General features: G+C 36.6%; 1 protein-coding gene across 1 annotated transcript in view; it reads right to left on the reverse strand.

The window, feature by feature from the left end:
- The window catches only part of MYBPC1 (myosin binding protein C, slow type), a 73406-nt gene that overhangs the window by 39093 nt on the left and 11355 nt on the right, over positions 1-22958 (reverse strand). The window contains exons 2-6 of the mRNA XM_026038504.1: positions 13321-13353; positions 10919-10960; positions 1365-1469; positions 448-596; positions 39-156 (exon numbers count right to left, since the gene is read on the reverse strand). Coding sequence (XP_025894289.1) covers positions 39-156; positions 448-596; positions 1365-1469; positions 10919-10960; positions 13321-13353 — 447 coding nt within the window. The remainder of the gene's footprint in view (positions 1-38; positions 157-447; positions 597-1364; positions 1470-10918; positions 10961-13320; positions 13354-22958) is intronic.

The raw sequence follows: 22958 nt of genomic DNA on the forward strand, positions 1-22958 counted from the left end.
AGGAATCTTTATAAAGCTAGGCACCAATTCAAACTTACCTGTGACTTCAAGGTCAAAAGAGCAACTATCAAACTTGTCCTTATAAGATACTTCACAGCGGTAATTCCCTGCATAGTTCTCTTTAGCTTGAATGATATGCATCTCAAATGTGTGAATCTAAAAAAACAATATATTTATTCATTAACTTAGATGATACTTTTCTACAAAGCACAAATCAGATTTGCTGCAAATTTGTTCTTTCAGACCTAAGACAGGAATAACTTGAATAAAGGTCTCTGGAAAAAAAAAAGCAACCCACAAGTAGCAACTTAGTATTTCCATTTCCACATTACTGCTTTGCTTGCATTGGCAAAGCAGAATAGTCTGCTCAGRATCTGAGAGCATCCTTGAAAACTTCATGTGGCAGTCATAGGTTTGCCTCTTGAAGAAGGAAAAGGAAAGACACACCTTTGTGTGGCGCTCAAATGACTCCTTCAGCTGCAAGTGCTTCCCCGCTTTGCTGGCCAGGTCCATCCATTTCCCTTTAAACCACTTAACATTTGGCTTTCGCAGAAGATCTTTGGCTTCTACTTTGGCTATAAATGTAATATTCCCGCCTTTTAAAAAGAGAAAACATAACTCAGTTATGTTTGTACAAGTTTCATTTACTGCTACCTCTAGCATTGCTGCTGGGCTGATTAAGATGCAGTTCTTAGGGTACAGCTACAATAACATTATAATCTGGCACAGGAGTGCAGTTTTGAAATGAACCTCAAAACTGTCCCCCTTTACTGTTCTGTGTTTTACATCACAGACAGGGGTAYTGAACTGTATTCCTCGAGGATTGAAAGATTCCAGGTGGAAATAAAACAAAGGATGCACTCCTAGAGTTACCAGTTGTGCTAATAGATATTTAGATCACTCTACAGCCTCCAGAATGCTTCTGGTGTTGGGGACAAATCCTTGTTACCAACTGGCTCCCTCTAGGGACCTGCTCTTCTGAGTCTACTCACTAATTTACACATAGCTGCAGAGCACACAAGAACAGTCTGGGAATCTCTCCACTAGACTGCAGTCCACTGGGTAGACCTTCCAGAGGCATCAGTAACATTACAGCTAATATCAACACAGTATTCACCTTCTGCAGGAACTCTCTTGGGTTTTGCTCTTAGTAAACTACTAGCTCTCAAGTTTGTTTTGAATCTATCTTGGTACATCCTGTTTTGCCATTGAAGACTAGGGTTCATGTCCAACTGAAATCAGCAGAATTATTCAYCAATGAGGGAGGAATCTGAATGTTATATGAACTGCACATGTCTTTCCAGTCCCTATCTCAATCTCTGCCTTTCTGCAGGCAGCCTTTGATTTTGTTTCTAAGCACTTACCTACACTCACTGAACCACTCTGAGGTTTCTCAACGAATAAAGTGGATCTCTGGGAGTCATCACGTTTTTCTGTCTCTTCTGGAGCTGCTTCTCCGACAGACCATACTGATATGCAGAGAGAGAAGAAAATGTCAATTATCTGAGCATGTTTCTCTCCCTTCATAACACACTTACCTGAACTTACTAAACTCTCTAAACCTATCTCTCCAGATATCCTGAAAGATATGTAAGTTTTTGTTCACACTGACATCCATTATTTGGCACATTGTGTACAGTTCCTGCAAGAATCTCTGTGGTGGTAGAAGATGAAACTATGAGGGGAACCTGATCAGTGAACGCAGACACTGTGARATTTGAATGGCACCAGCATTCAACCATGAGTGCTTCACAGATGTACTACACAGAGGGCAGCTCTTTGTTTTTCAGAACAGAAACTTGAGAAGGAAGTTCTGAAAACACAAACAGCTGCAAGCACAAACAAAACACATATGGTGGCCCAACGCATGTTTTTTATAGGTATCGACTTGGCTGTKTGTACAAACTAGTTTTATCTCTTTCCTAGCAAAATAGGGCAGAGAAGAAGCTTATTTTTAAATTTCATTTTCTACAATGCTAGAACAAGAGACTGTGGGGATCGATCAATAATGTCAAGCAGTAATGTGTCATCTCCTGTGCATAGCCTGATATTTTACRGGGAGGCAGCTTGTCGGAAACGAATGGTTCTGGCACATGTTCAAACATAGCACTGTCTCCCATGAAAGTCAATGAGATTTTGGAATTAAAAATGATACTGAGAGAAGAAGCAATTGAATAGTCAATAGCAACTGAATAGCAGTCAAATAGATGTGTACTAACACATCTATATGTTTCTGATGTCTATGCTTACATGAACAGCCCTGCCTTGTGCTGTGCAGCTACATCATGGGAAAACACGTGCAAAACTCTGATCCAAGCGGATTATTCTGGCCTCTCAAAAAGCCATGGAGAATGTCTGAATGCTCTCTCTCTGCAGGGAGGCAAAGTGTGTGTATCATACAACACATGAGGACTTGTGGAGTCCAAACACCAGTAGCTCTTTTGTTGGAGGAGTAAGGGCCAGTGGAGAGAGGAGAATGAGCAAAGAGAGTCTCCTGTGGCAGAGCAAAATTAGAGCAAATATAGAAATGCACAGCTATGCTGGACAAAACAGGCCATTTCTTTTAAATTAGACTTGTGTTTCTTGGAATTATAATCATTTCTGAGTTGAAGATTTTTTTTTTATATACAGTTTTTTTGGTCTTAGTGTCATAATTACCAGAAAAGTTGAACCAGTCACACAGCACTTCTCATCTAAACCAGTCTTGTTGAAATTTAACTCTTTTCCTGTTTCGTATTTTATGTAGAAACTCATTTACCAGAGGTTAGATTTTATTTCTGCTATGTAAAGATTACTACTGAAGGAACCTTTATAACTCATGAAAATTGCCATCACACACCAGTGGAACACAGTTCATGGTATATTGGTCTATCAYGGAAAAATAAAACCAATTTGGTTTTACTACACTTAAGTCGATTGGGAATTTCAAAAAGGCATAGAAATGCTGTATATTTCTGCTATAAAATCTTTGCCTTTCAATTTTTCAATTAATTAAGGGTAGTATGCTTAAAACTCTGTAAATGTCTGCTTGTATAATATTTCTTACATGTAAACACATATATATACACTAAATGAAAGCATATACACAGACACATGCACACACACACCTATACATAGATAGGTACATATCCATATGTACTCTATCTATGCTAATATATTATACTAGGATGTGAAAACACTTAAATTAAGTACAAGTGAGAGTGACAAATGAGGGTGAATATGATGGTATGACAATGTTCGATACAGGAACTGGTCATGTGTAGAAACAAACCTAATAGAGCACGTGATGAAATGAAAAAAAAAAAATAAAGAATGGAAGAAGCTTACAGAGAGTTATTAATCCTGTACCACAGGACACACAGATTACCACCTCCTCTGTTTTCCTAATTATTAAACAAACAGAACAAAGCATAGGCTTGACTTGGATTCGCAGGCCTGGCACAGGTGAGCTATCCCAGTGCAGTAACCATGGTTGAAATACCAGCTGCTCATTTACTTCCAGAGCCTGCAAATCCTGAAACCACAAACCTGGGTGCAGTATGTGTTACCTGGCAGAGTGGGAAGAAAGAGGTTATGACTTTGCTAAGCGTTCCCCACCATCCTGTGAGCTGTGAGAAGAAGCCATTCGCCTACATTTTCCTGGAGCCTGTTTCCAGGTAAGTCACTGTCACCCTGCAGGCTGAGGAGGAAGGGAATAGTTGGGTATCTATCCATATGGAAATATAGATAGATAGGTATGTATGTATATGTGTAAATATTAATATACGTCTTGTCTTGTGCAGAGTCTTCTCTCACTCCAGTTCTGCTACTGCAAACCTATTTTCTCTGGTACTTGAAGGCATTTGTAAAATTAATGTCTGATGCTGTATGAAAAGTGAAATTAGAATCAAATGAATATATAATTGCATTATGTAAAATTGGAGTGTGTCAGCAGGTTCTTCAGGAAGTCTCACCTGAATCTTTTCTTTCCGATGGTTTAGAGGGACCATCTGAAAGGGAAGAGCAATTTAGATGACACTGSTTCAGAGATCACGGTTTAGCTGACCTCACAACACTGTCTTTTTAAGAACATTAACGATTCATGCAAGAGGATTAGAATTAATATTTAGGACCATACTCATGAGGAAATATTTGCATACTAGAAAAAAAGAAGTGAACAACATACAAAAAAAAAAAAAAAACCCTTTTTTCCCATTCCATCTAGAAAAGCTATTATTTGTTTAGCTCAATTCCCACCCATGCTTTCCTTTATACCTCCTTCTCATACTTAGAAGACATTAATAAAGATAACATTTTTTCCCATAATTTGTGTAGTTTGAGATAACAGATGATTTTATGTAAGCCGCTATTTATTGGAAAGGATAGTATTTTAGATTTTCTAAACATCCTATTTATTTATCACAGTTGAACAAAATCCTGATAAAATGAAATTAAAATGAAATGCTAGGGGTTTTGATTTAAAATGTTATTTACATTTTTAGTATTTACCAATGAAGTCTTGTGGTAGTGTAAACCACTGTGCTGCCACTGAGAGAATTCAGCCCAATTCTTTTTGAACGGTTCAAGAATCATTTAAGGCCATGATGATGATTCGAAATATATATTTTGTTTGACACACAGCAAAGCCTTGTATTCAAAACCTCTGTTCATTCACGGTCTAATATTCTTAAAAGGGAATTAGCAAATACCATGCTTGGCAACTTCTGGAAATGCCGAGTTTTTCTGTGGCGCATCTGCTGTGAAGGACTCCTTTGCTGTTGCTTTTGTTTTTGTGCTAACAGCTAAAGGTGTTTTATCTGCCAGCTGAGCGAAGCTGTGGAGAGATAACATTCAAATTTCCCATCTTCTAGCTGCCTTGTGGGGTACAGGGACTAAGGTGAAGAGATGGAGACTTGTGGAGAAAACTGTTTTGAAATCACAAGGCATCTGTTTGGTTTGTTACTCTGAAATTTGCTCTCAGCAATAACCTTAAAATGCACTCCCCAAATGTCAATCGGAATGGATGAGTTGCTTTTAGATGCCAGGTGATATATTATTACCTTCCAATGCAGAAGTTATACTGGAGATCTCAAAGCAGGACCTGAAAAGAACTCATCTGGTATGAAGGTCTGATACTTCTGAACAGAGATTAATCGAATGTGCAGCACCTTAAAATCATTTTCTCTAAAAAGCCTGTTTTGAGAGCAGTCCAGAGGTTTGTTCTCTTTCTTGGTTAATTGGTCAKAGAAAAATACATACATACATACACACATAAGTACTTCCACACTCCTAACCTGCTGGTGGAGTACTAACTGAAGTGTCATCTTCATCTGTGGAAAGAAATACAATAAGAAACCACATAAAGAAAAGGAAAGCACAGGGGATCATCTGCTTTAAAACAACTACATGAAAATACAAAAACCTGCAAAAGAAAGGGAAGAATCATAATAATCAGGAACACTCACAATGGAAACTTCAAACTGATGAAGAAAGCTTTGTGTAATTCAGTAGCTGAAATGGTAAACCTTAATGTTTCAAGCAAGTACAAAAAAATGAGATGTGAACCGTGATCTATTATTAAAATATGAGTTTATATGAAAGTTGCTGAGTGATTCTGTTTGTTAGAGATGTAATCCACAGTAAATACAAAAAAAGCCACAATGAAATCAAGGTCAACCACACATCTGACCTTCTGAGGAGGATGCCATTTCTTTGATGTTCATGTCTGCAATTAAAATGGGCACCATGTATGCATTCAGCATCATTAAATCAAGATATAAAAACAGTTAAAAATACTCTGCTATATTTATACTATGTAATTGCTGTATTGGAAGATTAATCTGAAATGCAAGATGCAAACAACTCAATTTTCTCCCATATGCAAGTCAAGAATTTTAAATAACTGACTGAATTATTATCATCACACTGGATCTTCCTCCTAATCACACAAAATGTTGTCCGTCATCAGTCATTAAGTCACTAAGAGTAGTTGCTATCCAGGAATTATGAAATGTGGAATCTTACATAGTACAATGATTTATATTTATTTATTTAAAAAAAGAAAAAAAGCCTGAAAAACATGAAACTCACTTTAAACTTGAAAAAACGCAATCATAGTTATTAGAAAATCAGAATGATAAAAACAATATTTACATCAGTCTCCTAACTCTCATTGAATTTTAGATAATGCCCAAATCTCAAAAATCTTGAATATGTCATTTTCTGATGAAAACAGACCAAATGTTTTGGTGTCATAAAAACATTAAAAATTTCATCCTGATTTAAGATCAGGATTTCAAAATAAAATATTAACTCTGAAGTTATCCTTTGATTTTGTCCTTTTTTAAAATCTGCTTCTATTTCCTCAAGGAGACATGTAATAGCTATGGCTAAATCATATATATTTCTTATTCTAGTCATATTTTTTTTATGCTTGTTCAACTATTGATGGTAAACTGAATGGCTGATAATAGAATTCAACTACTTAGTCATAACATTTTACTCATTCCTTTTTAAGGTTTTATTGAATTTTTTTTTTAAAACAACTTTGGGAACAGGATGGCAGTTGTATAGGGCAGGCCTATGAAAGATTAATGGCCTATGAAGGATTAATCTGTTACCTTGCAAAAATAATTTCTTATTCATAGTTACAAAAGTGAAGAATACTTTGAGTATGAAAATTCTCACCACCTGCATCATCTTCACTGGCATCAGCAGAGACTGAAGATGTTGATTTTCAGTGAAAGCATCATAATGATAAAATCATATCAGATGTTTTAACATATTGGAGTAAAAACTAAGGGAATGCAAGACTAAATACCACTAGAAATTTGGTTGCATAATTGATGAAAATATTGAATTAAGTGTTAATGTCTTTTTGTTAACTGCTGCTGTGGTTGTGATGAGTTTGAAGAGGTTCAGAATATTGTCCTCGCTGGTCAAAAACAAATAATACCAAGCAGTGTAAAATGTTTGAAGTGATGCACGCTACTYGATGCTGCATAATATTATTAACAGATTAGTCTAGTTCATTTTCATTTTCTTTAAAGATTTGAAACACTAAAACAACAACAACAAAAAAGGGGGTTCTGTTTTGCAGAAGGATCACTGGTTTTTTGTCATTGTAATCTGACATTTTTCAAACAAAATATTTGCATCAAATACACTGGATATTTCAGAATATTCAGATATTTCAAAATGAATGTACAGCTGAATGGAAAGAGTATGCAAAAAACATAAATGATGGCAGGATTATTTTGACATGTGTATCGTTCCATTACTCCTTATGTCCTAGTCTTCCTGGGCAATATTAACTTTTAAATAAATATGAAAAGTGTTTCCACAGAAATAACAAACGTGACTGTTGAGGCAGCACCAGCATTGAAAAACTGCAGAAGAATTATTGCTTCATAAGAACTACTGATATTAAGAAATTTAGACCTTTTGTTTTCTCTATTTTGAAATCAACCACAGAAAAATGGAAACTGATTCTGCCATCACAGGCCATGCTGATAAATGTAACATTTTACAGAAGTGAAAAATAATAGTAAAATTCTATTTTTCTTTTCTTCCTTTTTTTTCTTTTTTTCAACTACATTCAAGAACATCAAGAACCACACATCACCAACAAAGCACTGCTGCCACAGAGTGAGACAAATTTTGCAATGTACTCCACTGGAGTAGCATCTCACATTTGACTTAATGAGAAAAAAGCCAGTATACCAATTAATCTTGGTGGCTTCTCCCTGCTCSCACTTGCTGATATGCATGGGAACTTGCATGAGGGAGACAGGAGAAATATATAGGTAGGGAGGAGTGGTGATTAGGGCAGAATCATTGTTTTCAGCTGCAGTTGAGTTCAGAGTACTTTAATGTACCAATGCTACTGCACCTAMGAATAAGAATTCAGGTTTGACTAGGACAGGAGGCAGGTATGGGCTGCAAAAAGTGAACCCTTGTTTTCAAGGTATTTAATACAGAGTAACTCAATACACTGGTTGAATAATTTCATTTTATTCTGACATTATTGAACACATTTTAAGCCTTCTGTAGACTAAGAGGTTGAAATCTATGTGCCTTCAATAACATACCTGATTTTCAAAGAGTATTCAGCAGTCCCATCAAGGGACTAGGCACTTTGGAAATCCTAATTAAAGCACATAAATACAATGTAGTAGAGAGATGAATGGATAAGTGAAACCTGGAGAAAATACAAGGATGAAACATGCAAACATTTTAGTAGATGGCTGRATGAAACCTAGAGAAAAAGTATCAGTAAAACATGCACAAATTTTAGTAGCTCTCTGAGTGCCTGGGTGGAACCTAAAAAAGGAATGAGCAAATTAAATTTCAATTATTCCAGCATTRAGGAACATGATGATAACATATTCAGTGTATAAGACACTGCTAGCATTAAAAAGACAAAGACAGGAAAATATAAAATTAATCTGTTTGGGATAACAGTAAATTTGGTAGGATTTCATCTGAGTCACTTTTTCTGCTGAAAAAAAGAATGAATACTCAAATGTATTCTAAAATTTTTACTAAATTACTTGAGATTTCTTTGAAACTAGAAATGTTATAAAAGATTACTGTATAAAATAAAAATTATTTTTCCTGCTCTAGACTGGAGATTTACAGAAAAAGAACTGTAAGATAAGTAATTTATCACTCTGTCATCCGTTTCTTAGCTTTATAGTGAACATAGACATAAATAAATTTCACATASACAGTGACTACTCTAAAGAAATAAAATAGTAACACAGACAAACAGATTGGTATACTTTACCTTCCTTATTTCTGCTACCACTAACTTATAGAAGTTAGATGAGCTGCCTGGACCAAGGTTTCTTTCCTACATCTGAGCACTGCTGCCCCAGATAACTATAATGATCTATTTTGTACAATTACCAGCAAAGAAGTCACAAGCACTAACACAGAGATATCTTAGAATCACTAATCACTTATAATCACTGTGCTTGGACACAAAATCTTTCTCATCTCTTCCTTGCTGATGGAAGTCCCCAATTCTGTTACTTCCGAAACAAAAGAAGCCATTTTATAAATAATTTATACAAAATCTAGCCTGTAGCTGGTTCTCTCCTCATTTCCCTAGTAAACTGAGTAAATGATACCAATGGGAAAAATGGAACCTTTTCTTATTTTGTGTATAACACTAGATGTTATAAAATGGCAAGCATAACTTGCCATTATAAAAATTCTTTTCTAACACATAAATATAAAGCAATCAAGAAACTGCTGCTAAGAAAATGTRTTTAACCTTACATGGTGATACTATGCAACAAAACAGGTTGGTATTCAGTTTTTCACTGGAAATTTTACTCAGGTGGCTGCTGACGTGAAAGAAAACCAAACATACTTCCCATTCTGATTTGTATATTAGAATATCCTCCAATTTTTTAGATAGTAAAATCCTTCAAGGTAGAAACAAATGGATCAGCTCTGAACAAGTTTTTTTTGCCTCTAGGAAGTARGTGTGTTCAGAATGGAAACACTATAATGATATCTAAAATAAAATACTTGGTGAGATACCTACCATGTTTTCTTTTTAACTCAGTAAAATCTGGACTTATAAGATCGGGGAGAGTGCTATTCATGTTTGCTTCAGAAACAAACTGCTCTTATGTCAAAATTAAGGTAAAAATAATTGCTGGAAGAGCTTGAGGAAACACCTTCAACATTTTCCCTACCATCAGGCATGCAAGTTATTCCTGAATTGTGTTTGCCAACACATCAAGAAGACATATTTGAGTACTCACACAGCATTTGTGTGTCAGAATAATTGATCAATGCAAGGGTAGCATAATAGCATGCACTGAAGCCTAGTTCAGCATTTTTTTATACTTCATAACTTAATAACACACTCTTGGCATTCTTGCTTTTTCCTTTCTTGACAAAAATGGCCATGCACACCACTGCCATATRAATCTGCAGGTATGTATCCTGTCTACATAAAGGCAATATTTTATCTAGAAGAGCCAAAGCAAGCCAGAATRTATCTTCAAGCAAGCCATGTCTTGATTTGCCATAAAAAGCATAACCGTGCCAAATAAATTAACAAGCCTTGCATCGATTGTAAGCGTATTTTGGTCTCGTTTAGCCTTTTATCAGAGTGAAAAATAATTTATTATTCATTTCAAAATGAGCTGCTGAGTTTTTTGAAATCTGTTTATGCATGAAGTATAAAAAGTAGTCTAATTTTGCCTAGGTCCCTCAAATTCCTTTTTCTTTAACTTGGAAAACAGTAAAAATAGAAAATAGTAATATATATATATATTCAAAGTGTAGCTGTGTTTTAGGTGCATTGTTAGTGTAGTCTTTAAGTATTTGTTCACAGCAAACAGTGCTAAAAGACATTTTCAGAAGTTACATATGAATTCAACTACTGGTCCCTCTGTGATGATAGATTAAAAAATGATTTGTTATTAGAGGACTGTGTAAAATCTATTGGATTTTTCTGCAAAAGTAGAACATACAAAAATATCAAATTTCTGAGGCAGAAAGAAAACAGCTTAGGATGATAACAGGAGATTGCCCCCTTTATTTAGGAGTACTCATAGAGACACTATCTGTGTTCTATCAACTTTGGTCGATGACAACATAAAGACTCAGTTAAAGAAAGCTTTCTGCTCATGCAAATCTTTTGAAATCTCATCTATTAAGAAAACAATCTACGTAATCACTATTGCTAAAAAGCAACAGCCTTGGTCACAGAACTTTTGAAGATACTCAGAAGTATCATAATTTCCTTCTGCTGGGCAAGTCATGCAGAAAAACAAACAAACCATGAAGCTTCCTATCATACTTCTGAAATTTGGTGCACCAAAATTCTGATTAAAGCTCAAGCAATCTAGCATCAGAGCAGCATTTAGAAGTGTTCTATTTACTGCCATTTTCTGAAATACAATTTCAAACTCACCTTTTCCCTTTTCAGTTCCATCGTCTTGTGGTGCTTTTTGTTCTGTGTAGGAAGTACAAGTATATTTTTGAAAGGATCTTAAAATAAAAAGAAAAACTTATACAGCATTAAAAATACAGCAAGATTCTAGGTTCTGTTTGTATTGAAAAAATATGATTAAAGAATTATTGAGATATAGACATATAACATTAAATTGTGATTTCATAAAATGCTGCATTTCTACATTTCATGGAAGCAAAACGATGGTTTGTTTAGAWGGGATCCTATACAAAAGCTGTTGAAATGACTCCAAATATCTTTTCAGTGAGCTTGGATCACACATGAGATAGTGCCACATGCTGACTCTATTCAGARCTCAATCATGCTTGTCAATTTACACTTAGAATGAGATAAAGCGCAGGAAAAGTGTATTGCGGGTGTTCTTGATTCGTCATCAGTTTTCCTAGGCTATATGGTTTCAGTTTACTTGATTAGTAGAACTGCTGTCTTGTCTAGTCTTCCAAGGAAGCCCCGATGGAGCATCTGTCAGACAATCCTCTCAACAAATTCAAAATCTCCAAGAGTTACAGTAACACATTCCTTTCTCACTAGGAACTGGGATTTAGTAGTTCCCTGTTCTTGGAAGATGGCAGCATGCCTAAATCCCACTTAAAACTTCATTCAAGGTTGAGTTTACCAGCCTGATTCCTGACAGTGAGATGTAGAAGGCGCTCTTACAATGGTTTCCCCAGTATTTCCTGGTACAGGAATCAAGATTCTGATTATGTCTAACAAACTACATGTTTAGTATTTGCATATTTAAACAACTAACTTCCCTCTTTCTAACATTAACTCTTGATAATTTGAGACATGATTTAAGCAGAATGGAGCTGGGAGAAGGACCTCCTTAGTGACTGACATTTTCCATTTAGCAATATCCTGTTTGGTCTATTCCTAACCTACAAAGTCTACTCACAATTCACTTGTTTTACAGAAGACTTACAGAATTAAGAAGAAGAGGTGTGGGGAAAGGTAATGGGGTTAAAAGAGTGATTTCATATTTGATTCTCTGTTTTTAAATAAAGACAAAGAAGCTGTTATATATTTGACAATGTACTTTTGGATGTAATGCATCAAAATTACATTCCTTTCTGCCTATGAAAACAGTTTGTCAATTCAGTCCTGTACAAGTCCTAACTTGTTGATTAGGACTGATGAAAAACATACACTCAGTTAAGAAGTACATCAAATAAGAAGCTCAGCATGAATCTTTTGTTATTAATTTAACATCAACTGCACAGATTTTACTATTGAGCAAAATACATGAATCCCGATGAATTAAGTACTGATTAACTTTCCCTGTAAATATACACAAAATGAAAAAGTACATTCTAATCTCTCAAATAATATATAGGGTATTTAAACCTGGAAATCCTTGTGACAGATGCTATCACTGACTTCAGCCTTCTATTTCTTTTTTTTTTTTTTTTCAGACAGAGTAAAAATATTACTTAAAAATATCTCAAACCATTCTTGAGAAGTGTCAATTTGCAAGACTACAACTAAATGGAGGTTTAAAATGTGACCTGGACAATAGTTATTCTGTATGGCATAGCTGTTTTGGTAGCTATGTTGAGAATAAAACTCAGCAGGAGGTTAAATTACCAATATACTTACTCATTACCACCTGAAAATATAACTCAATACAAAACAAGCCAATAATACAAAGACTTTCCTACCTTTCCAGGTCACTCTGCAGAAAAGGTAACGGCTTTGCAGAGTTTCAGCGTTACCTGAAGCCCTGGGCAGTGCATGAGTTTCACCTCACTTAACTTCAGCTTCCTGAGTTACTCACTCAGACCAAACTAGAGACCAAAGTAGCCAGCCAGATTCCTTGGGGTAATTGCCTAAACATCTAGTGACATTTTAGATACCTTAAGTTATCTGGGAAACACTTATGGGATGAGCAGATATGATAACAGGATCTGCTCCATTGCTTACAGATGGAACATTATTGACCAACTTAGGAAAGGCACATAATTTTCATACGGCTAAAATTAGTTGAGATATATCCCATGCTTCATTCGGTCATCTTCACTCACAGTTTACTTTCAATGACAAATGACATGGAATACTTTGGTAGTTAGATTCTGTTTAGCATCAAAGAAGACAGCATAATTTAACCAGAGTGTATGCAGCCATAATTTTTTTTTGCATCCTAAAAGACATTTGCATTATCAGAGAAACAACAAGGCTCTTCCGAACAAAACTTGTCTAAGAAATGAGCAGTTTTCAGGTGAAGTGCAGGCATAGCATTTTATCACCCCTTCACTGTCACAGGCACAGTGAAGACAAATGCAGTGCTCTGCCCATGCAATACTCTTGTTAGTCTTGCGGAGCTAATTAGCGTATTTTACACTGACCTGGAGGCGGTGGTGCATTTTCAGCTTCAGTSTCTGAAAAAATGAGGAAAGAAAAAAACTATTGAGCTTCAAGAAAAGCAGGGTTTTTTTCACATATTTGGTGTATGGCGGTTGAATTTGTACACAGTTTGGATTATTCAATTTGCTGCTTAGACCTTCCTGAAAGACAGTTAGAAACCAGAAGGACTCTAAACAGTCCTTGGTTTAACCTGACTATATGAAAACAGGCAATGGCCACAAAGCACACTTTAGGACTTTCATTAAGGAAAAAAATTCACTCCGAGAGTAATGCAGCTCTGTAACAGCTTACCCAGAGACAGAATGAATACCCACACTTCATAGTTTTAAAAGAAGCAAACAAACAAAACAAACAAAAGCAAAGTCATGGTCAACCTCATCTTGTGATGGCAGAAGTTTGTCTTTGAGTAGGAAGCTAGAACTAGAGACCTCCAGAGCTCCCATCTTGAACTAATATTTCTGTGATTCTGTGCTCTTCCTTATTTCACATTTCAGTTGTCATCTCTGTATTTTGATTTACTTTAATCAAAATGCATATGGTTTAGGACAGTATACTCATCTAATCTGCAAGTTTCCAAATTAATTTCTACAGAAAGACCTTGATACATTTTGAAACATTTTAGCAATTCTGATTAGGAGAGTATTTATATACCATAGAATCCACGCTGAATTTCAAGTTTGTGTTTGATTTGTTTAAATTAAATATTCTTGAGCCTATATTCAAGTGTACCACTTACAAAAGCAACATCATCACTGATACACTTTTGTCAGATGATATCCAGTGTTTGAGCAAATTTTCCTTCAACCGGAATATGACTTTAATTGTGAAGTGTAATGAATACATTAACTAAGGAGGTTCATAAACATAGGATGGATGTGTGATATAAAAAACAGATTATATGCCTGATATAAAAAAATTCTTTTAGATAAGCCATACTCTTATATAAAAATATAAAATCATATTAACTTGATAAAATTCACTTTTAAAATAATTAAAGGAAATTTATTGTGAAAATATAACAGTGTGAGGATTCATGACTGGTTGAAAATAGGAGTACTTATCAGAGATAGTGCATCATCTTATAGCTCAATTACTTTCAACAAGCAAAGATTTAAAAGGTTAAAATTTTTAACTGTAATAGTAGATGGCTGACACTAACCCCTGTCATGTTATGGGTATTAACCTTTGGAACCTCATCTCAGGACATATTCAGGAAATAAAGATTCAATGTCTGTCACACAGAAATGCTAGTAAGGTTACTCCTTTGCCCTCAGGTCTAAATATAACTAAAAAACATGCTTCCCATTCTTAATAAATTCATTTAACATTTAAAAGGGAGGGATACTTTAAATACAAAGATAATTTTAAGCCAAGTGTGTAAACTTGATATCATTTAGGAACTTTCAGGTACATATGTAGACGCTTTAACAAATCAGTGAAGAGAATGTACAGAGATATATGGCCACAGGGAAAGAGTTCAGAACTTGCAGTACTGAGTACCTATCATGCAGGAAGCAAGAGAAAATGTATATTAAAGACTAGCATATACATGTTCCAATTATAATAAGATAGTTTTCCTCAGATTCACACCGATTTATTTTTCTGCTTTAATTACTAACGTACTAAGTTTTGCTTTAAAACTTAGTACGTTAGTAATTAAATGTAATTTAATTAGTAATTTGCTTTTTTGCTGGTTGTGATCTCCAGTCACAACCCTACCTCAGTTAACAACCCTGTGAATCATGTTTTAATCTAAACAAATAAATTTGCCTAAATCAGAGGTGGATAATATCCAAAGAGAAAAAAAGTATTTCTTGCAACATCTGCCCTCATCCACAAAATTTCTAGCTGCTTCTGCTGACAATACGTCTGTGGCACAGAAGACCCTGGCTCACTAGAAAAAAAAAATGGAAATTTATATGTATATATACATACATACACACAYATATATATGTGTATGTATATAAAAGTTCACCTCTCTTAGCACTGTCCAGACCTGGAATAAAGGTTATGAGCTTCTGAAGGGACTGGCCTTGAACTTTTAATTTAATTTTCAAAGTTTTTTCATGGCTTCCTGTATCCTTGAAGTAGCTGCATTTTTAATTATTTTCACTTATATTAATTCGTGCATTGATTATTTTGTAAAACATTGCCCATTTGTGTCCCTACAGATTACTAACAAATAATAAGACTAGTTTGGTGTATGTGAACACAGTCCTACATAAATTAGGCACACCCTTGGGTTCTGTTCAAATTCAGGTAAGTYGTATGTCTTATTTTGCAGAAAGTTTTACCACACTTTCAGAGAAATCATGCTTAAGGTGTGATTATTATTGAAGACAGCAGGGTAATTTATGCAATGAAGTAGAGAAAAGTCACTGTCTTTAGTAGTTTGCACTATAAGTAAATCAGCGTTTCTCCTAGAAACCTTTTTGCTGGTATAAATCAGTACAGTACACACTCATGACTTAGATCTAGCTACTCCACAAAGCTGTGCTTTGCAGAGGTGGAGTATAGTCACCCCTCATGACCAAAATCAGATACCTTGGTCACAGTGCAGTTTTGTGAATACACATGATTTCTGATTCCATGATTTTATTGGTCAGAAATCACACAGATTTACAGTCTTGGCGTAGCACTAGGCACAATGGGTAGCCAAAATCTACTGTGTAGACCAGGCCTAAAACACTAGCAGCATAGTCTAAGCTCAATCTCTTACACACAAAGGATGGTGCCTGAAGCCAGTCCCTTAAAGAAATCTGTATTTTCTTTTCCTAAACTGCAACTCAAGCTGTGCAGCAAATGCTGGGACAACGAGAGCTGGGCTGAGGGGAGAGACCCACAGTATGGTATGGAACAGGAGGCAAAAGGAAAGGGAGAGAGTTTCAGGCACTGGGGGTGGCAGAAACGTGGGAGATACTTTAGGGTAATCTTTTGGCCATGTGAGACCCCTTTCATGGTCATGCTTGGCTTACAATTCCATTCCTGAGGACAGCCAGGAAAAACCCATTAATAGCACCGAGTAGTTTCCACCTCCCTGAAGAATGACAGCCCTCTCTGGCTGACCTCTGGCGAAGCCTTGTCAGCCAGGAAAGAGCTCCGTGCTCTCAACCAGCAGCTCACTGTTGTGTGCCTTCCCCAGGAGGCATGCTCRCTGGAGTCCCAAATGCCATTCTTGACAGCACCATTGCCTAATATGGTGCTCTGCTGAGGCATTGTCAGGGGGGCTTGGCTGCCAGAAAGCTCTCGCCTCTAGCAGGCGTCCTCGGCCACAAGGAGAAGACGTGCTTCTTCACTGGGTTGTAAGAAGCTTCTTGAGCTACAGAACAAAGAGGCTCATGAAGGTCCAGTGAATCAAGGCCTTGAAAGTCTGATTCCAGATGGTGGAGATGGAAAGACTTTAGAGGGTGATAGCGGGAGGAAACTCTTATTTCTTTTGTAGCTTGTTGATGCAATCCAACTAAGACATACTGGATTGATACCATAATGTCTACCAGGCCTTCTGCTACTCAGTAACTAAAGATAATTTTTGCCTCTCTTTCTGAGGGAAACACTAACCATCTCTTTAATGCTGTCCTTTACATAAGAAGCCAAGACTAATGCATTTCATTAGATTGTGTCCTGCTAAAGGCAGATCTTGGTTTATTTGTTGGATATGAAAYTTGAAAGGTGTTGACTGTAAGACTATAGCAAGAAAAAGAACAAACTTAGCATTGCTTTCAACAAGGCTATTTAGAAAGTATAGTATATCAAGAAGCGTAATTAGCAAATAAAGTGAAAGCACAACTGTCACTTAGATAACATCTCCAGAAATGCTTTCATGTCTCAGCCATGTCATGAGATGCATTCATGATCCAGTTTGACATAAGATACGAGCACTTAGAGCTAAGACATTTTGATTTGTGATTTATAATTATACATGCACACATACACTCTTAAAAACCAGCAGGGGATGCAACTTGACCCATCACCAATAATTTTCCATCACTTAGCACTGTTCCACATTTACCGTCCAGTTTCTGAGATAAAATGAAACTTAAGATCTCCTACTATGCACATAGATAGTTATGTTTAAATAAATTCCATGAGGTAACCCATGTGCTAAAGTWATGGAAATGTTTAAGAACATTGCTAAATTGGGACTAACATTGTTTAAAATTTCAATTCCGTTTTAGGTCTGGCTGCAATGACATCCAACCTACAATAACCACAAGAAGCTTCATCAGGGAACTGGCAGGGTGCTTATGTGCRAAGGCCAATTTTCAAAGGCTCTAAATTCCCACTTCCACTGCCCTCTGAGACAGCAACGAGCATGGAAACACCCTGACATCATTTTCACATCATTTACTTTTCACATTAGACTGTAAACATAATGAGGCAACTGACACTTCTAAAACAGTTTCTAGGTCCTACTTTACTACTGTCCTGGAACCAAAGTATCTGAGACTTGTAGCTTAGAATATTTGAGAGCTACCAGAAGCATACTGGGAAAGACGTCCATCTGTWTAACCCTTCTCATCTTGAGACCCTGTATGCATAAGCAAGTTTCTTTGGGGTAGACTTAGGAAGGATTCCTAATGATATAGGAAAATGAGTAGTGGTTTTTTCCCATAGATGAAGGAAGTGACCTTGAGCATTACATCAGGCTTGCACAAAGTCTAAAGATAGCATTTCACCATCCCCAGGCTGGAACATTCACAGGAGGGAGGAGGAAAGTCTCTGGTACTTATTTTTCTCTGCAGTTAAATGTAGATTGGTTGCCAGTTAGCAAAGATTTTGGTCTGAACTGCCAAGGGAACCAGGAGCTCACCCACTCTGACCAGAGGGCTTACTGCCATTTACCTGAAAGGGAAACCATGCCTGTAGCTGCATCACCACGGATCAAGGTATGCTATCTGTCTGTATAAAACAGCATATTAAAGCAACTTTCAAAGACTTGTCAAAGAGCATAAGGATGGTCACTTTATGCTTTTTGTCACAAGGATCTGTCGACTGGTGTCAGCCTTACRTAGACGTATTAAACTTGTGGACATAGCCTCAAGGAATCAGATGGATATTACGTAGGCATTCCTAGCGTGCTGACCTCATTAGTCAGACAAAAATAGAAAAAAATACTAGTTTGGGGAGAGAAGATGGCTCCCTTGTGCCCTTCTGCAGTTGTCGTGTATAAGGATTCTCCCGTGCATGCAATCCCTGTAAAAAAACAGAGYTGCAGCTGTGCCATTTTGCTTTCTCTGAGGGCAGAAGGTGTTCCATGGAAATAGATGGGCAGAGAAGGACCAAGAATGTAGAATAGTTGCTCAAGAAACCTCACCATGTATTCTGCAGCAGAGGGAAGTTGTAATGCTACCTGCATCACTATTACTTACCTTCCCTGCAAAAAAGAGGAGGGCGAACAGGAGTTCTGGAGAACTCAAACCACTCAAAACAACTTAACCATTTTCTCTTGCTCACTTCGCTCAGGCCGACATAGAGTTACAGTGGCATCAGTGATGCGATTAAAAGCCATAGCTGTCTTTTAAAAAAATATGAATTATAACTTGCTGAACAAAACTACAGAGATTACATGACGAGCATTTCCATACTAAACAATAGCAGGTTAGGATGCCACTTAAGACTTTAAATTGAACTATCTATTCTTATAAATAAATAATAGAATATTCATCATTTTGCAAGACTTTGGCACAATCCTATAAACACAGTTCTCCCTGTGCCCCAGGAGTCTCAGTTCTCTACTGAGAAATAATTTTATTTTAAGCATATTTGTGTACGATTTCTGTAGACAGTTTCCAGTCTGAAAGGAAGAAATAAAACATAATCTCAGCTGAGAACATTAGCTTTCTCTTTGAATATTTATGGATGATTTTTATGTTACTTTTAAAATAAAGCTACAGGAGATATTCTAAACAAATATCAGCCCTGGACCCTGAGAGCAAAAATTCCCTCTTTTCATGCATTTTTCTAGTATTGAGCTGACTAAGCAGCGGAGCTCTGGTGGCTGCCTACTAGACGGTCCTGTGGATTAGCAGTATGGTGGAATCACAGTAATAAAATTACCAATTTTATATTTCCATTTGTAGTGATGATGTAGTCATAAGAATGCTTGTTCTGGCTCTCTCTGTCTGTTTCTGATGAGACATAAAAAGCAAGTAACTGAAATTATTTTTGTATTTCAGCTATTAAAAGCTTCATAATCCGGTAATGAATCTTCAATTGGGGGCTGAAGAAGAAATAAACTGACTTTGCTTCAATGTTTAGTTTACCTATGATTAAACTGAAACCATTGCTAATGAATTTCAATTTGAAGAAAACAAAACAAAACAAAATAAACAAACAAACAAAAACCCCAAAGCAAACTTAATAACTGATCTCAACATGAAATCTTGCCTACAATATTTCCATTTCAGGAACCATCTATGTTATTCAGTTAATCTCAAAATCACAGAACAGTTAGGGTTGCAAGGGACTTCTGGAGATAATATGATCCGACTCTCCTGTTTAAGCAGGGTTGCCTACAGCAGGTTGCCCAGAAAGCTTTTGAATATCTCCAAGGATCTCCATCCAGATTCCACACCTTTCTGCACAGCCTGCTCTAGTGTCCAGTCACACTCACAGTGAAGAAGTGGGTGGTTTTTATGTTTATACAGAATTCCCTGTTTCAATTTGTCTCCCTTGCCTCTCATTCTGTTACTAGGCACCACTCAGAAGAATCCGTCAGATATTCATAATATCCCTCTGAGCCATCTCTAAGCTAAAGAGTCCCAGCTCTCTCAATTTCTTCTCATAAGAGAGATACTCCAGTCCCTCTATCTCTGTGGCCCTCTAATGAATTTGCTCCATAGATCTGTCTTTCTTGTATGAGGGAGCACAGAATTGGACACAGTACTCCAGGTGTGTCCAGTCTCAACAGGGCTGAGCAAAGAGGAAGGATAATCTCCTTTGATCTGCTAGCAACACTTGATCAATTGGGGAGCATTCCTGGTTTGTGGTCAACTTGTTGCCCACCATCTCAGATACTTTTCTGCAGAGCTGTTTGCTACCTGGTTGCCCCCGTGCCTCTACTGGTACCCGGGGTTATTCCTTCCCAAGCGCAGGATTTTATGTTTCTCCTGTTGAACATCATGAGGTTCCACTCTGTCCATTTCTCCAGTCCATCAATGTTCCTCTGAAAGGCACCAGAGCCCTCAGGTGTGCCACTCCTCCCAGTTTTGCACCATCTGCAAACTTGGTGAGGGTGCATTCAGTCCCATCACTGAGGTCATTAATGAGGGTATTAAACAGTATTGGGCCAGTATGGAATCCTTCTGGGACACCACTGGTAACAAACCTTTGGCTGGACTTTGTGCTGGTGACCACAGTTACTTGAATCCTGCAGTTCAGCCAGTATTCAATCACTTTGCACTTATCTACACCATAGTTTAATCATATCAGAACTCTAGAAATAACCTTGAAAATAAGTAATTTCTGTTTGTGTATCCATATCTCTTGAGTTACTGCAAGTAGCCCATCTAGACATCAGCACCCTCATCAGATAATGCAAGACTCTGGAATCTTGTCTGGGCATTCATGAGGTTGCTTATGTACTGTAGCTGAGAACCAGAAGGCTGCCGAAGGATTGACAGTTTTTAAAATAGATAAATAAAACTTGTGGCTTTAATCTAGTTATCAAGTTCCCATGCATTCTCAATCTCTTTTTTAACTTACACAGCCCACAAGGCACCAACATGGATTAATTAAATTCCCTCTTTTGTATCGTTTTTCTCTGTATTAAAGAAATGAAGCCATAAATATTAACTGCTGAGCACTTGTGCTCATGTTTATGCTTGTCAGCAGTCACGGTCTGGCAGCAGACTGCAACTTGACAGTCACACTTTGCAGATATTTTTTGACTGGAAAATTTCTGCTGAGGTTTTCATATTCAAAGTCTTCTCTTTCATCCTTAAAGATGATTTGCTTTTTCAGAACTACATTTTTGTCATGCACTCTATACTGCAAAATCATGTACACAAAGCTTTGTTGGTTACTGCATCTATATAGCAAAAAGATTTTATGGAAATGCCTTAMAGGATTTACCAAAGTGATTTAAGTATTCTGATGAAGTATTTCATTATACCATCAAAAGTGCACATTACTGGAATGCTTTGTTAATATTGTTTTACCTGAAAAGCCTTTGAAAAACACTCTAGGCCTGAATCTTTCTGTGGTTATATTGATCTTTAATTATCTTGTCATGTTAAGCTTTGTTTTGGTCTATCAGTGCAAAACTTTTTCTAGAACATGTTGTATGCAATCCCAAATCTCACTGAGAAAARATTCTGAGTAGATATTTCCTCCAAAGTTTTTTTTTCATGATGAAAAACGTGGAATTTCCACATAGGGCCACTGTATTCTTAAACTATTATGACACTCTTTCAATGTACATGCCAAAATTTTATATACATTTTTTTTTCTCCTGAAATTCCTCATCTATCTATTCACAAGGAACTGGAGGGGCTTTAAAGATGATTCAGCATAGAGCACTGCGTGGTTCTGGCTCCTCTTAAAGAGTGGAAGCAGAAGACTTGCTGTGTAAATGCTGCCGGCCAGATGGGTGCTTAAATCTAGGTGATGGAAGCTGTACCCATGAACCTATGAACAGATTTCCTATTTTTATTTTGTAAAAACAATTGGCTAACATCACGTTTTTTGGTATTTTCTGCCTGTACGATTCTAACTCCAGCTGTGATTATGTTTCGCAGAAAGCAAGGAGAAGTCAGAGGTTTGATTCTTGTCTTCAAGTTAAAACTTAATTATTTGGCTAATTTTCATTCCAAGACTGAGACAGTCTCAACGACATAAAACTTCTCCAGTGTGAAAGCTGAGAGTGAAGAACCATCTACAGAGGCTTAGAGATGCCCTTCAGAAAATAATCAGTGAAATCACAAAGAGCTTTGGTGAAGACCTTTTTAAATACTTTCCCATTAGGTAAAAAAAGGTCTTAACATGTTTCTTTAAGGAAAAGGACTCATTCCAAGTCATTGCTTGTCTCCCTAAAAAATACTTAAATTATGTACCAATTTAAGCAAATGTCACCAAGGCATTATCAAAGACATGCAGCTCTTTAATTTTGATGAAAACAAACTGCTAAGTAGAGAACAATTAGCATCATCCTTATGAGTTGCGGAAGTGACAGAAGGAAGAAGAAATTTGCACAAAAGAATACACAAATCCATAGATAATATACTACTCCCATGTTCAAGAAACAACCTTTTCTACATAAACACAAAATGTTTATGGCAACACGTTTTATGTGCTCAATTGCTTACACAACTATTTTGAAATCAAGTTTTCCAAGTTTTCGTACTTGGCTTCTTTCCAGCTGCCGTTACGGGAGGAAAGATGTCAGAATCGCTACTGGTGAGGTCTGAGCCCAGCCAAGTGAAATGCTGTTAAAGCAAGACAAATCTAATTCAGCTTTGCTACGTATTTATGGAAATTAATGAAGTCACTCATGAGAAAAAAATGACCCAGTTTAAAAGACAGTGGCAACAAACAGACCTTGTTCTCAGTTTCGTACCATTCTTTGCTATAGTTTGCTAATTATTTTCCTCTACAAGTAAATATTTTCATTTGGTTCAAG

Source organism: Nothoprocta perdicaria, unplaced genomic scaffold, assembly GCF_003342845.1.
Source record: "Nothoprocta perdicaria isolate Ctin4 unplaced genomic scaffold, notPer1 scaffold_210, whole genome shotgun sequence".
In the NCBI taxonomy this organism is placed as follows: Eukaryota; Metazoa; Chordata; class Aves; order Tinamiformes; family Tinamidae; genus Nothoprocta; species Nothoprocta perdicaria.